Below are 17381 nucleotides of genomic sequence, written 5' to 3' on the forward strand. Positions count from 1 at the left end.
ATCATGATTTTCTTGATAGAGGGTTACTGCTCACAAGGAAGCTATTAAACCAAGAGTTCCAAATGGTGAAGTTGAAATCATCCCTTTGTAAATTTTACGGACGCCATCACGAGTTGGTTGACCGTTATGGAATAACCGTTTCACAAATGATATCGGATATGTTCCTTACGTCGTAACTACAATCCCCTTCCCTTTCATGAATTTGACCTACCGAATTAGACTTTTTATCGGATTTGTAATCACATAAGCAACACAATGGGTGCCGCATGTGGAGCAGGATCTGCTTATCCTTCCGGAGCACCTGAGATCCCCCCTAGTTTTTGGTGGGGTTCGTGTTGTTTATTCTTTAGTTTTCTATGTTGTGGCATGTGTACTATTGTTTTTCTGTTTGTCTTTTTCATTGTAGCCATGGCGTTGTCAGTTTGTTTTAGATTTACGAGTTTGACTGTCCCTTTGGTATTTTTGGTCCCTCTTTTATAGGGGCATTTGTTCATTGTTGGTTTCTTGTGGGATTGTATATCCCAACCTGTGTAGTATTATATGGTCATGTGTGTTTTCCTGACCGTTTTACTTATGTCTACCATAGTAACCGTACTGAAATTATTATCAATATGACATAATATTTCAAAATAAAAGAAGTTAATAGGATAATAATATCATTTTAATGATTTCTAAAACTGAAAAGATTCAATTGTAGGGAGTATAATTCAGACGATAAAGGAAGTGTATATCAATGTGATAATTTTACAATCTTAAATTACTCTTTATCTCTGTCTTCGCTACATAATGTTAGCATCTTTTGTCACATATAACCATATTCAAAGATGAATTCTCCCAATTTGCGTCTGTCTCCTCCGTTAAGTTTTAAAACAATCTTTCTCTCTTAACCTACTTGGCCCATTGGAACCAAATGACCACAATTCTGCGTAAGTTATCTGGTATACAAACTATAAAAAGGGATCTTGTATACCATTCAACACAGCTATATCCACCATATTTCAACGATATGGATTCATAATAGTTGTCACTTTGTGGATAAGATTTAATTTTTAATTTTAATCCTAGAATATATGATGAGTTTATGTATATCATGAAAACTCTCATACAATAAGTATAGATTATTACATGGCATTTTTCATATCAGACCCTTTATCGGCCCAAGGTTATGGTATTAGCCCAAGAGCCGCAGGCTCGAGGGCTAATATCATGAACGAGGGCCGATAAAGGGTCTGATATGAAAAATGACATGTAATTATCTTTTTATCATATACTTCAACAGAAGAAATACAGACAAGAACTTTTAAAATTTAATTTTGTTTGTCTTTGCATTTTCAGATAATATTTGCAGACAACAACAAAAAAAATCTTAACTTTAATTGTTTTTATTGCATGCTATTGCAAGCATTCATTTATCTTTTCACAACAATTATCATGTTCTTCACTAATATTGTCAACTCAATTCTGTCTTTCAAAGCAAGTTTAACTTAATTCATTTTTGCATCTCAACCATTTTAGGAAAAGTCTTGTCACTTGCCGTTTTCCGCGTTCTGTTGTCCTTTTCATACAAATTTCCGGAAATGCACGAAGTTGCATGTAATAAACGTCAAGGAAATTAACGGAAAGGCATGTGATAACATACCGGAAGCAGTCAATAAAGGTACCTTTATCAGCCCGCTGATGAAATTCGTAGGAATCTGGTAATCCTTTCGTAGCCTTTTGATATTTTCAAATGTTATTGAACTGTAAAAGTTTAGTAATATTTTATATTATTATACTTCAGTGTGTTTTTTCTATATAAAAAGTAATGAAATAGTTGTGCTATTTCGTTCCACAGAATCATTTGCCAGTCAATAGTTTCAAAGACTATTGCCCCGGTGAATAGTTTCATAATCATCTTTCCCGTACTTTTTCATGCTTTTTTTTCATTGGACGATAATGATGTCATTGACTTCTCTGCTTGGTTATGTATGCTTTGCAACGTCAAACTTCCGCTAATATTGTAAACGGTGGAATCTGTTTGTGTTGATTGTAATTTCCCTAACAAGAAGCAATTCTAAAAAAGAAAAAAAATGTTCACGGGGAATTTTTTAAAGATCTAAAATATAGTACCTTATTCTTAATATGGGTTCGCTCTCCGTATATTAAAAATGAATTTGCGTTTGGTGTATTTTAGCTAGAATTTTTTATAAGCACAGAAAGTTTAACACAAGTATTTCTAGTCTTGATTGAAATTAATGATAAATTTATTAATACAAAACGAATTAAAAAAAAAAGAATAATTCATCATGTGCTTATAAAGTTATGTGGCATTTTTATTTTCTTTCAGATGATATATATACACTTTCAGAAAATTAGTTATTTGGTATATATATATAAAATACTTAATGGCTGTGTTGTTCAGTATAATAAAACACCTAATGACTGGTTGTGCGGGTTATAGCAAGTTTGTTGTCCCTTCGCATACCAACTATTACTCTCGGTTTTGCCTCGAGCAATAGTTGGTACCTCAGGGACAACAAACTTGCTATTACCCTCACACCCAGTCAATAGGTGTATACAAATATATGATAAAATATGACTTCAACAAAACTATTTAGAATGTATCGTCTCTTTTTACTAAATAAATCAGATGATTCCTGAAAGTAGTTATTGACCTAAAATAACTTTTTGTTTACCATTTTTCGTGTTTACCTTTAATAATATTTAGAGAGAAACTATAAACAGCATAATCAGCTCCTTATATGCGTTATTGTCCCTTTTTGAAGAATTTCGATAAATTTTAGACCTTTTTATAATATTTTGACACTATGAAAAATAATCTGAAGCTTTGAACAGAATAAATGATCAAAAGTACAAGAGCTACCATTAAATATACTGATTGAAATCGTCAATCCAGGGTTACGTGAGTTGTGGTCTGGAACCCAAATTACAAAGCGTTTTATTTTATTCAATAAAAGTATCAATCTTCTTGCCTTTGAAAAACCCTGCATTTTAGGGCCATCAAATTGGCAATTCAAAATATGTCGTAACTGTGACAGGTTACAAGATTATTACCTGTCACAAGGGGTTCAAGTAATGGATCACGAATTGATTGATTTTCTTCAGCATCTGAATTCCTTTCATTGTTTAAATATGTTTGTTAAGAGTATAGTTGACTGTTTTGTGTTATTGTATCACGGACTGTCGTTTATTTGTCCACTTTCCTTTCTCTCAAATGTGAAACTAAATGTGAAACTAAAAGACAAGAAAAAGGAAAGTTTGGTACAATTAAAATGTTTAATTCCGCTGCAAATGTACATGTCCTAAATCAGATGTACTTATGATGTACAGTAGTTGTCGTTTGTTTATGGGATTTATACGTGTTTTTCGTTTGTTGTTTTTTATATAGATTAGACCGTTGGTTTTCCCGTTTGAATGGTTTAACATAATTTTGGGACCCTTCATAGCTTTTGGTTCGGTGTTAGCCAAGACTTTGTGTTGAAGGCCGTACATTGACCTATAATGGGTTACGTTTATAAATTGTTATTTGGATGATTGTCACTCACACCACATCTTCCTATATCTAATCAATCTATCGATGGAATTTTGTCGAAAGTTGACCATAGAAAACAATCTAGCGTTTAGATCTAGCATTAAAAGTTTAATTTCGTGTTCTGTAAACTGCAGTGGAAGAGTTTAAATTATAAACTGGTTTTCCTTTGTAAAACGTGATTAGCGTTAAAATGATTGTTGGAAAAGAGCGTGTTTTATCCTATGATTGCTTTATTTTGTAGAAGGTCGACAAAATTCCACCTGTGTGTAACGTAACGACCACTTCTATTTCTTGCAACGATCCTTGTAAATGTAGTAAAATGAATGCATTTGTTATTGCTGAGTTATGGGATGAAGGTGAAGGGTTATCAGAAGTAACAGCACCAAACACTCCTCCTAATTCGCTGCAAGTACATGGTTTTTCGAAAGGACTTGTCAAATCCAAAGGAACAGTTACAGCAACATTAATGTAATATACGTTCATATGAAATCAATATTCAATGCAAATCATTCAAATAATTTAATTACATAAATTCGGAGTTAAAAAAAACCCAACAACATAAGCATTGTTTATAACTTTTTCTACGAAAAATGAATTTCCTATTAAATCAATTTTAATCTTTTAAAGCATTGAGAGTTTATAAAACAAACAAAAAAGAACACGTAACTACCACACAACAGACACTAACATTAAAAACAAAACAAACATAAACTGCATCACAATTAACTCCAAAAGCTACATTAAGATATAATTTGCCTTAAAAAAAACTGTATTTTTCAATCAGAAAGGGGTACCAGTTGTTTTGCCTTCAGATTAAAATATCTTTGTTAAATAGACCGAAAGCTAATACATTATTTGTCAAACATCGAAAATTGATATATTGTTCTTTCGTTTTGGATTTTTTTTGTTTTCAATTTTAGATGGGAAAAAGGTTGAAAATACCGGTTGTTTTTTTTAACAAAACTCATATATTATTAATCCGTCTTTTTAATCTTTATTGTTACTTGAAGAGCATTTGCCTTAATTGGTTCTGCAATATTCTTAGATACAAAGCTTTGATATCATCTGTTATACACACTTTATTTGAAGTTCGTTTTAACTTTATTGTTTCTATAGATACTTCAATGTTGTTGCAATTCCACTGTTTGAACACACACTAGCGCATTTATATATTAAGATACAATTGAATATTTGTAGCATTGACTGCTGTCGAAAAAACGTGACCATTGATGTTAAAGATTTGAAAAATCTTACAAGTTCATGTGACATACCAATAGATCCAACATATGACGCAACTAATCCTTGTACAACTACAACTACCACTACAACAACACCTGCCTCATCATCAACAATTTCTACATCAACATCAATGATCACCAAGGCAAGATTTATAAATAAGGCAACGCTCAAGGGGAACTATCGACATTTTTTTTTTTTTTTTATCAGAAACACATATCTACAAATAAGTCAAACGGTTGAAATCGCCAATCTACGGCTAACAGAAGTTGTGACCTGATACCAAATGTCGCACGATTCTTACAAAACAAGTATTTATGTAGGAAGTGCTTGCTAATCGGGAACATTGAATACAATTGAGAATGGAAATGGGGAATGTGTCAAAGAGACAACAACCCGACCATAGAACAAACAAAAGCAGCAGGTCAACAACAGGTCTTCAATGCAGCGAGAAATTGCCACATCCGGAGGTGTCCTTCAGCTGGCCCCCAAACAAATATACATACTAGTTCAGTGATAATGAACACCATACTAAACTCCAAATTGTACACAGGAAACTAAAATTTAAAATAATACAAGACTAACAAAGGCCAGAGGCTCATAACTTGGGACAGGCGCAAAAATGCCAACCCTCCCCTATACATCTAGCCAATGTAGAAAAGTAAACGCAAAACGCACATTAAAATTCAGTCCAAGAGAAGTCCGAGTCTGATGCCAGAAGATTTAACCAAAGAACATAAACAAAATGAAGCTTATTTCACAGATTAGGAAATTCGCATGGAATATAAATGACTTGTCAGTGTAAATGTTAAACGATCTGTTGTTTGTTAGTCCCTATTTTATTCTCTCAAAAACAAAATTAAAAAAACAGTACACTTCATCTTTCGCATGATTATTTTTGTTTTCAATTTACTACTTTAGATTGATCACAAAATCAATGCTTTTGACTCCATGAGTGGAGAATGCGAACAAAGACAAAACCGATTCCTATTCTGCATACATCAGGTTAGGAGCTGGATTTAGAATTGATGGGTTTCTTTGAAAACAAAAGATATTCATTGAGAAAATTCGTGGTTAATATGATATATATTTTATATTTTCCTTACATTGTAGAAAGTTGACATCATTCCACCTGTTTGTAATGTGACGACCACTTCTATTTCTTGTAACGATCCTTGTAAATGTAGCAATATAAATGCGGTTGTCATAGCAGAGGTATGGGATGAAGGCGATGGGTTATCAGAAATAACAGCACCAAGTGCTCCTCTAAATTCATTGCAAGTGCATGGTTTTTCAAAAGGACTCGTCAAAGCCAAAGGAACAGTTGCAGCAACACTTATGTAAATATGTGTCCCGATTTTGTTTGTTTGTCCATCGATTTATGAGTTTTGAACAGCGGTATACTACTGTTGCCTTTATTTGTATGATCAAATCAGCTTAATCATTTAGTTTCCTAAATTCATAGTAAAGAATTAAAAAAAATTGCACTGTATAATTTTCTTTTTAGCCTTGCATTTTATATAGCAAACTAAAGAAACTATGGAAAACACACAGAAGACATTAACAAAACTATAATACAATAAGAAACGGCATCATAGTCAACTTTCATTGTGGTACTAACATAAATTTGTTATTTACAAAATATAAAAATCAACTTTTCCGAGTGTAATACTGTCTTAAAACAAAACGAATATAAGTTGTAAGGACTGATTGCTAACGTATCATATTTAAAATACCGACAATTAATCTTATTTGACAGACGTTAACATGGTTAAGTATATTTTATAGTTTTTCAAATTTGGATCTGAAAAAGGTATAGGTCTACTATATAATAAGATTTGATCCCCACTTAAAGTTATGTGGTTCGGTACCTGTTATATCACTATTTATACTGCACTCGTTCTATTTGAGCAGTCAAAATGTGTTGACCGTATATATTTATCTCATATACAGTCACTGACATGATATCACTTTTTCTCATGAATATTTAAATAGAAACTTCGAAATTATAATTAATTATTCATACGACCTGTTCAACCTGTTCTTGTTTTCCATGTATACAAACTCAAACTTATTTCTTTTGCAAATTTTATTAAAAAACATTTTACTTGTTAATATTTTTGGTCTGCAAACTATAAATCATTATGTTCTATGTTTACCGTTGATATTTTAGTTCATTCGTTTACAATCGATTGCGAATTTCAACAGGTAATGTCGATTTCATCGTGTTGTATATTCCTCCGCCTGCATGATATGAGGCCTTTTTATAAAAGGGGGAAGTTCACCATTATTTAATCAAATGATAACTTAACACATTCAACAGCAATTGGAAATGTTTTTTTTAGATTACAGTATAAAGACAATAATAGTGCATTGACTTGACATATCAACGATATAAGGATTCGGTCCTAAACGGGGAAATAGCTCGGCATAGCCTCGCATTTCCCCGTTTCTAAGCCTCATCCTTATATCGTTGATATGTCAAGTCAATGCACTATTATTGTCTATATTCAAAGTATATTTGAACTTTTTTTTTTACCTGAAATAAACATCCAGTATCTCTTTCAAAGGTTCACAGTATCGAAGGAGTTGCATTGGAAAAACACAAGAAATTCTGGCTTACTATATTGCGTCAATTGTGTTGCAATTTTTATTTTGAAATAAAAAATGTAAAAAAATTTATCGCAATGAACATAATTTAGTATTAATATCTATTCGTTTAAATATTTGTAGCATTGACTGCTGTCGACAAAACGTGACCATTGATGTTAAAGATTTGAAAAATCTTACTAGTTCATGTGACATAATAATAGATCCAACATATGACGCAACTAATCCTTGTACAACTACAACTACCACAACTACTACCACAACAACACCTGCCACATCATCAACATCAACAGTCACCAAGGCAAGATTTATAAATAAGGCAAAGTTCAAGGGGAATTATCGACATTTAAAAACAAATTATCAGAGACACATATCTATGAATAGGTCAAATGTTTGAAATCATCAATCTACGGCTAACAGAATTTGTGAGCTGATATCAAATGTCACAAGAATCTTACAAATCTCAGTAATTATGTAAGATGTGCTTGCTAATCAGAAACATTAAAACTTATTTTATAGACTAGGAAGTTCGCATATGGGATATAATTGACCTGTCAGTACAAATGCTTTGTGCTCTATCGTTTGTTAGTTCCTTTTTCTTCTTGCAAATATAAAATAAAAAAAACAAAAATCCGCATTTTTTATTGGATTATTTTTTTTCTCAATCTACTAATTGAAATTTATCACAAAATCAATCCTGCTTTTGACTTTGTGAGCGGAGAATGTGAACAAAGACATCAAAAGATTCATATTTTGCATACTACACTGGAAGAGATTAATTTAGAATTGAGGGGTTCTTTCAAAACAAGTGATTTTTGTTGAAAAAAATCGTGTTTAACATAATATTTATTTAATATTTTCCTTACATTGTAGAAAGTTGACATAATTCCACCTGTATGCAATGTGACGACCTCTTCTATTGTTTGTAACGATCATTGTAAATGTAGCAGCATGAATGCCTTTGTAATAGCTGAGTTATGGGATGAAGGAGACGGGTTATCAGAAATAACAGCAACAAATTCTCCATCTAATTCACTGCAAGTGCATGGTTTTTCGAAAGGACTGGTCAAAGTCAAAGGAACAGTTACAGCCACACTAATGTAAATATGAGTTTGTATAATTAAATCATCTCAATTATTTAGTTTCATAAATTCATAGTAAAGAGTTGAAATAATTCACTGTATCGTAATTTGTTATGTTTGTTTTGTTATCAGATGAATATACTTATATTACAGATCAGATTTTGTTCTTTTTAACCTTGCATTTAATGTAACAAACTAAAGTAACTATTGCAAACACAGTGAAGACATTAACATAAATATAATACAATAAGTAATAGCATCATAGTCAACTTTCAAAGTGATACTGACATAAATAAGTTATTTACATAAAATAAAAAACAACTTTTCCGACAGAAAAAGCTAGTTGTAAGAAATTCTGTCTGAAAACAAAACAACAATATTTTTTAAGGACTGATTGCTTCCGTATAATATTTCAAATGCCGAATATTAATTTTATGTGACAAACCTTAACATGGTTAAGTATGTGTAATTGGTTTTCAAATTTAGATCTGAAAAAAGTTGCTTTTTCCTCAACAATTAAGTCGTAATTTTTCATCTTTATTGCTTCTTATAGGTCATCTAAGTGTTTGCCGCATATAAGCGTCCTATATAATAAAGTGAGAAAAGCAATCGAGTTGAGATGACAAATGATAATCTGTTTATCGCTATTTTACCTATGACAACGTTGTCAATTTCAATGTCAATTTCGCTAGCAATGCACGTGCCTGCTTAGTTTCTAGCGATAATTTTTCTATCTCAGGCGAGAAGAATGATATGGAAATTATCACAAAAAAAGATCAAAAGAAAAATGCTCAAAATAGCGATAAAATAAGATGTTAAGATTTTATCCTTGCTTAAAGTTGTGTGGTCGGTACCTGTTATATCACTATATTCAAAGTATATTTAAACATTTTTCCCCCTGAAATAAACATGCAAGTATCTCTATCAACAGTTCTCAGTATCGAAAGACTTGCATTTAAAAAACACAAGATATTCTGGCGTACTGTGTTGCCTCAATTATGTTGCAATTCTTATTTTGAAATAAAAATTGTGAAAAAAGTATCGCAATGAACATAATTTTGTATTAATATCTATTCGTTTAAATATTTGTAGCATTGACTGCTGTCGAAAAAATGTGACGATTGATGTAAAGGACTTGAAAAATCTTACAAGTTCATGTGACATAACAATCGATCCTACCTATGACGCAGCTAATCCTTGTACAACTTCAACCACAATAACCACAACAACAACAACACCTGCATCATCACCTGCCTCAACATCAACAATTTCTACATCAACAGTCACCAAGGCAAGATTTAAAGAAATGCAAACTCATCAGTCGAGTTCTCAAAGAATATTATCCTTACATAACAATTTTTGCTCATTCATGCGAAAAATCTTTGTTAATATGGAGAAAGTGTATAATGCAAAAAAAAAATTAGCAAGTTTAAGTCAACAAATAATGAAATCGACAGTCAAAGGGAGCATCGCCCTCTGGTTACAATTTGTAACCATGTTTTGCTATAACCTAGAACATCGTCATAGATAGGACAGCATACATGTGACATAATTTGATCAACCAAAAATAATCAAATCAACATCTTGTAAAAAGTTATTCTATATCAATAATTTGCTTTTTCTAATTGATTTAGCGTTGAAACTGTAAAAGCTTCAGAAAAACTGTTAACAAGAAAAATTATGATCACTCATATCAATGACCGAGATCGTCAGTCGACTCATTATGAGAGTATTTTCGCTGTTCAGTTCCAATTTTTACACAATTATATATGTTTGTGTTTTGCATGACAATATTTTAAACGGTGATTTTTTTTTAAAAGGAAAAAGATAAACTGATGCTTTCAAAAGCGAAAATGATCAGGGGCGCTCAAATTTTTTTTCGGCTTAATATTTATTCTGAAAAACAATTGTTCTTTTGATTATTTCAATTCTTTAAACAACAATGAAATAGCTAAATTAATAAATGAAGGTATGATTGAAAAAACAACGTGATTTCGATGAAGAATTCGTGGTTAGCAGTGAACTTGTATGATTTTTTTTAATATTACAATATTTAATTTATGTTTGTCTTATTTTGTAGAAGGTTGACACAATCTCGCCAGTGTGTAACGTAACGACCACTTCTATTTCCTGCAACGATGCGTGTAAATGTAGTAAAACGAATGCTTTTATAATAGCTGAGTTATGGGATGAAGGAGACGGGTTATCAGAAATAACAGCACCAAACTCTCCACCTAATTCACTGCAAGTGCATGGTTTTTCGACAGGACTGGTCAAAGCTAAAGGAAGAGTCACAGCAACACTTATGTAAATATTTATTTGTATAAATAGTTATCTAAGGTAGCAGGATAATAATTTAGTACGCCAGACGCGCGTTTCGTCTACATAAGACTCATCAACTACGCTCATATCAACATATTTATAAAGCCAAACAAGTACAAAGTTGAAGAGCATTGAGGATCCAAAATTCCAAAAAAGTTGTGCCAAAAACGGTTAAGGAAATTTATGCCTGGGATAAGAAAATCCTTAGTTTTTCGAAAAATTCAAGGTTTTGTAAACAGGAATTTATAAAAATGACCAAATTATTGATATTCATATCAACACCGAAGTTTTGCTTACTGGGCTTGTGATACCCTCGGGGACGAAACGTCCACCAGCAGTGGCATCGACCCAGTGGTGTTAATTGTTATCAAAGGTACCAGCATAATAATTTAGTACGCCAGACGCGCGTTTCGTCTACATAAGACTCATCAGTGACGCTCAAATAGAAATATTAATAAAGCCAAACAAGTACAAAGTTGAAGAGCATTGAAAATCCAAAATTCCCCCAAAAAGTTGTGCCAAATACGGGTAAGGATATCTATGCCTAAGATAAGAAAATCCGTAATTTTTCGAAAAATTTATAAAAATGACCACATTATTGATATTCATATCAACACCGAAGTGCTGACTATAAAATCAGTTTTTAATGGAAATCTTCTCAATTATTTAGTCTCATAAATCAAGAGTAAAGAGTTCAAACAATTGCACTGTATAGTAATTTGTTATGTTATACTAGTATACGATGAATATATCTATCAAACCAGATTATTTCTTTTAAGCCTTGCATTTGTAGATAGCAAAATAAAGAAACTATAGAAAACAAACAGAAGACATGACTTTAGATATAATACAATTAGACACAGCATTACAACCAACTTTGCAAAATAGCACTAACATAAACTTGTTATTTAGAAAAACGAAAATGAACTTCTCTGACGGAAAGGAATGTTAGTTATACTGTCTTAAAACCAATTCAAATATATGTTATACGGACTGATAGCTAACCTATAATATTTCAAATGCCAAATATTAATGATATTCGACAGCTGTAAGGTATTTTGTTTTGTTTGTTTTTGAATTCAGATCCGAAAAAGGTTGCTATCTTGACATAAAAAAAACCTTAACAAATCTGTTTTAAAACTCATCATTTATCGGTTCGTAATTGTCAATGCCCTAGTTGTAGTTTTTCTCTTTATTGCTTCTTATTGGCCATCTAAGTGTTTGTCTTAAGGTGGTATGGGAGTCTAAAATAAAAATGATAGAATTTGTTCATACTTTGCCAAAATGTGGTATCTATTGATAAATGTTAAAAAATATTATAAAAATGATAGGTCACCGTGCATTTTTTCAAGCTACGGGTCGTGACAAATGACACATTTTGTATGGATTATACAGGAAAAAACACCATTTTGTGAATAGAAACTAAACGAAATGATAGAATTGTAAATTAAATTAGGAAAATATAGCTTTCATACAATGCTTTGATAATATCAAAAGAAAAGATAGGGTCACCGTGCGTTTTTCCGGCTAAAATACAAAGTAGGAAAATTCCATGAACAATTCAACAGAAAATGCACTGTTTTAGAGTTACCTCCCCTTAAAATGACAATTTCAAAATATTTAAAAACAACCAAAAATAATCTACACTTGTACATATATTTATATTTATAAGTTATATTCTCATAAATTGGATCTTTTAGATGTAAAAACACATGAAATATCTGCATTCTTGCATTAAATTTTGCTAATTTGATAGAAAATATGGACCTTAGATTCTCTGTTTTTTACAATCCAAGATGGCGAAAGACACCCATACCACCTTAAATAGGTCTCCTATATGATATATAATAAGATGTTAAGATTTGATCACCACTTACAGTTATGTGATTCGTCATCAGTTATACAAACTATAAAGTATTATTAAACTTCTCCCCCCTAAAATAAACATGCATATATATATATATTTATATAGATTAGACCGTTGGTTTTCCCGTTTGAATGGTTTTACACTAGTAATTTTGGGGCCCTTTATAGCTTGTTGTTCGGTGTGAGCCAAGGCTCCGTGTTGAAGTCCGTACTTTAACCTTTAATGGTTTAATTTTTAAATTGTTATTTGGATGGAGAGTTGTCTCATTGGCAATCACACCACATCTTCCTATATCTATGTATTCATTTGTATATTTCCAAATTTCGAAAGATGTGCCTAGGAAAAATACATCAAATTCTGATTCACTGTTTTTCCTCAATTGCGTTGCAATTCCAATTTTGAAATATATAATGTAAAGCATCTTCACAATGAATACTATATCGTACTGATATCTCTTCATTTATATGTTTATAGTGTTGATTGCTGTCGAAAAAATGTGACGATTGATGTAAAAGATTTGAAAAATCTTACAAGTTCATGTGACATACCAATAGATCCAACATATGACGCAGCTAATCCTTGTACAACAACAGCAACCACCACAACCACAACAACACCTGCCTCAACACCTGTCTTAACATCAACAGTTTCTACATCAACATCAATGATCACAAAGGCAAGCTTCTAAAATAAGTGAAATAATCAGTCAACTCCCTAAAAAATTATCCTTCAGGACAATATTTGTTCATTCATGTAGAACATCATTGATAATATGGAGAAAATGTATCTGCAATTTCAGGTCAACAAATGATTAAATCGACAGTCAACTCCTTAAAGAGATTATCGCCCTTTAGAATTGATTTGTAGTCATGATTTGGTATAATCTTGAAAATCATCATAGAAAACTACAACATACCAAAACTAATTAATCAACATCTTGTGAAGAATTCTTCTGTATCGATAAAGATGTTGTACTTTTTTTTGCTTTTTTAATTGAATCTATAAAAGATACAGATGAACTGTAAACAAGTACTTGTATTTTTAACAATATTTTAGAAACTGAGAAAGGAAAAAAGATAAACTGAAACTTTGAAAAGCAAAAATGATCAGAGGCGCTAAAATTTAGTTTTTGGCCTAAAATTTATCCTGAAAAATTGACGATGAGTAACAGGAGGAGATTACATAGACTTCACTGAACTTCGATTCTTGAAACGATATTGAAACAGCTGAATTTAGAAATAAAGGTATTATAAAAAACATGTGATTTTCGAAGAAGGACAAGAAAATATCCCACATTCTTTTTGTTTAATGCTACAATAATTATTTTATGTTTGCTTTATTTTGTAGAAGGTTGACATAATCCCACCTGTTTGTAACGTGAAAACCACTTCTATTTCTTGTAACGATCCGTGTAAATGTAGTAGAATGAACGCTTTTGTCATCGCAGAGTTATGGGATGAAGGTGACGGGTTATCAGAAATATCAGCACATACCTCTCCACCTAATTCGCTGCAATTGCATGGGTTTTCTAAAGGACTAGTCAAAGCCAAAGGAACAGTTTCAGCATCACTAATGTAAATATGTGTCTGTGTAAAAGAAATACTCAATGCAAATCATCCCAATATTCTACCTGCAAAATAAAGAATTACTAAATACTCCATATTTTTTTTATATACGAATAATGATATTTCTAGCATTCCAAGTTATTTTTCTGTTTAGCCATCAATTCAACAGACCAAAGAAACGAAAGAAGTTTAGAAAACATACGGAAGACTTTTGCATAAACATTAAACATTGAAATGCGGCGTCACAATCAACTTTGCTTAGGGACAACAAAAAAAGCTGGTTGGCTAGAAAACGAGAATTTCTTTTCTTACAGACAGAGGTACCAGTTATTATGTCTTGAATCAGACAAATGTATGTTGTACCAACTGCAGACAACCGAATTATAAAATCGTTAATGTCGGACACATATTTAATTTGACAGACAGATGTGAAAAAGGTTGCTTTCTTGAAGAATTCATTATACTTGCTACCTATTGATTATCTTTGTGTCTGCTTTAATAGCTTTTGCAATGATAAATTGTGATTCCTCTTTAAGTTAACGTGATCAATTATCTGATATATAAATATTAATAATATTTATTAAAACATTTTATAATTTGCATGGTTATTGTCAGGAAAAAATTAAGGAAGTTCTAACTGCCTGTTTGGCTTCAATTGTGTTGCAATTCAATTTTGAAAGTAAGAGATGTTTTAGCAGCGTTGCAATGGAAATCCGATTGTATTTATATCTATACATTTGTATATTTGTAGCATTGACTGCTGTCGAAAAAATGTGACGATTTATGTAAAGGATTTGAAAAATCTGACTAGCTCATGTGACATAACAATCGATCCAACATATGACGCAACTAATCCTTGTACAACTACAACCACCACAACCACTACAACATTGAAACCTACGTCTACCACAACCTCCCTAAACCCAACGACTTCATCCAAGTTGTCCGCAGGATCATTGTCTGCTTCAAACAAGGTTCTGGTAACTTCAACACAAAATCCATTGATAAAACAGTCAGGACAGACAGGCAGTACCACAACAACAATGACACAGAATCCATCATCTTCTAAGGTAAAATAAACGTCATTTGTTAGACATAAATGTGTTTCGTTGTTATAGATTATACATTATTTTAAAAGACCAGATGAAGCCCGACTTGGAATCATTATTTTTCACTGCGTTGAAGACCCTTTGGTGGCTTTGGTTTGTTTACTGATTTATGGTCGAGTTTTTCTCTTTTTAATATTGTGTCATGTACATTACTATTACTTTTACAAAGTTTTTCCAATATTTGCAAGTGTTTATAAAAACTATGTCTTTTGAATATGTGTTTAAGTAATTATTGCTAACAATGTTTTTAACGACTTAAACATATTTAAGAAACACTTTCTTTTAACATATGATATATATTCTCCAGCATACCACGAATTATATATTCAGATAAGATGAATACGAAATATCAATCGTCATATTATTTCGCAATTACAAATCCCAAATATAAAAACAAAGATGTGGTATGACTGCCAATAAGACAACTGTCCACAAGAAACCAAAATGATATTTTCATAGAGTAATTTCTTATGTTAGTAGCTCTTTTTATTTCTGATCATTTCTTTTCAGGAAGAAAACTCTAGTTCTTTATCTGATGGTGCTACCTATGGAATAGCTGCTGCAGTAGGTGCAGTGACCCTGGCTGTGATCATAGGAGCAATTGCGCTTATTACGAAAAAACTTGCAGCAGTATCACCAAAGAAAACGGAGGAAGATTGAATTAAGATACATTTTGTTAATTTATTTATTTGTTTTGTTATTGTTGTTTATTTTTCGTTAACAATCAAAATATAACATGCGAAATGAAAAGTTTAATCAAAATTCTGTAAAGTATAATTTTGTGAATTTTTAATTGTTTTTTCTTTTCTTTTCATTCTTAATCATGGAACCTTTTTTTTTTAAAGTGTCAAGAAAATGATTTTATCAGATTTAGTACACTTGTCTGTTTATTGTCCGATTATATCACTTCAGCGGATACGGTTATTTATGATTACGTAATTGAACGACATCCAATAAAAGTCCAAAACATGCATGTAATATTGCTGACTTTAAGCAAGCATTATTCAATACATTGATTTAATAAAAAGAAATCAACACATGCTTTTGTGTTTGAAGGGAAATTAAACCATTTCAAATACATTTTTCCTATCAATTATCAAAGATGTAGCAAATAACTCCTTATAATGTCATTTAAGATTTAACACATTTTCTGTTTGCCTGGAAGGTGTTTGTCTTTCAGGTCATAGAAATAAATTTATGATGTGGCCGTCCTGATCAACGTTTTTATGCCCAACCTACGATAGTAGAGGTGCATTATGTTATCTTATCTGTACGTCCGTTCGTCCGTGCTTCCGTCCATCCGTTCGTCTAACTTGAAGTTTAAGTTTTTGGTCAAGGTAGTTTTTGATGAAGTTGAAATCCAATCAACTTTACACATAGTACACATGTTTCCCATGATATGATCTTTCTAATTTGTATGCCAAATTAAAGTTTTGACCCCAATTTCACGGTCCACTGAACATAAAAAATTATAGTGCAAAGTTGAGGTTAAAGTTTTTTTGGTCAAGGTATTTTTTGATGAAGTTGAAGTACAATCAACTTGAAACTCAGTTCACATGTTCCCTATGGTATGATTTTTCTAATTTAAATGCCTTATTAAAGTTTTGACCCCAACTTCACGGTCTACTGGACATGGAAAATGATAGTGTGAATGGGGCATTCGTGTACTGTGGACACATTTTTCTTTCATTACTAATTTTCCTCCTTAATAATAGAATTGAGAACATGTTATGACTAATGACTGTAATATATTTTACTGTCCTTTTGAAATAACACAACAAATGCGGTGCACACTTTTAAATATTCAGTGTGCATATGACATTCCTCAAATGTATGTACCATGAGTGAATATATCTTTTTGAACATCTAAACTTATATACACTTTTATTTTTTTCAAAAATGTGTTGCTACCCCTTACAGTAGAGATGAATGTGTTGACACAGAAATTTTCATTCCTTTATTACGAAATTGCTGCTATATACATGTATTCAAGTTGCCTGTGACTTTATTATGTTTATAGTAGAGAAAAACATAATGTATTGTTTTTTTTTTTTTTAT

General features: G+C 31.6%; 2 protein-coding genes across 2 annotated transcripts in view; both read left to right on the plus strand.

The window, feature by feature from the left end:
* The window catches only part of LOC134706108 (uncharacterized), a 36582-nt gene extending 26591 nt beyond the window's left edge, over positions 1-9991 (plus strand). The window contains exons 24-29 of the mRNA XM_063564817.1: positions 3774-4000; positions 4730-4913; positions 5882-6108; positions 7502-7679; positions 8252-8478; positions 9553-9991. Coding sequence (XP_063420887.1) covers positions 3774-4000; positions 4730-4913; positions 5882-6108; positions 7502-7679; positions 8252-8478; positions 9553-9991 — 1482 coding nt within the window. The remainder of the gene's footprint in view (positions 1-3773; positions 4001-4729; positions 4914-5881; positions 6109-7501; positions 7680-8251; positions 8479-9552) is intronic.
* Positions 9992-14000: 4009 nt separating this feature from the next.
* LOC134706109 (uncharacterized) lies at positions 14001-15983 on the plus strand. The gene is made up of 3 exons (XM_063564818.1): positions 14001-14223; positions 14966-15284; positions 15834-15983. The coding sequence occupies exons 1-3, from the start codon at positions 14075-14077 to the stop codon at positions 15981-15983; spliced, it is 618 nt and encodes a 205-aa protein (XP_063420888.1). The 5' UTR covers positions 14001-14074.
* Positions 15984-17381: the final 1398 nt, after the last annotated feature.

This window comes from Mytilus trossulus, chromosome 2 (genome assembly GCF_036588685.1).
Source record: "Mytilus trossulus isolate FHL-02 chromosome 2, PNRI_Mtr1.1.1.hap1, whole genome shotgun sequence".
In the NCBI taxonomy this organism is placed as follows: Eukaryota; Metazoa; Mollusca; class Bivalvia; order Mytilida; family Mytilidae; genus Mytilus; species Mytilus trossulus.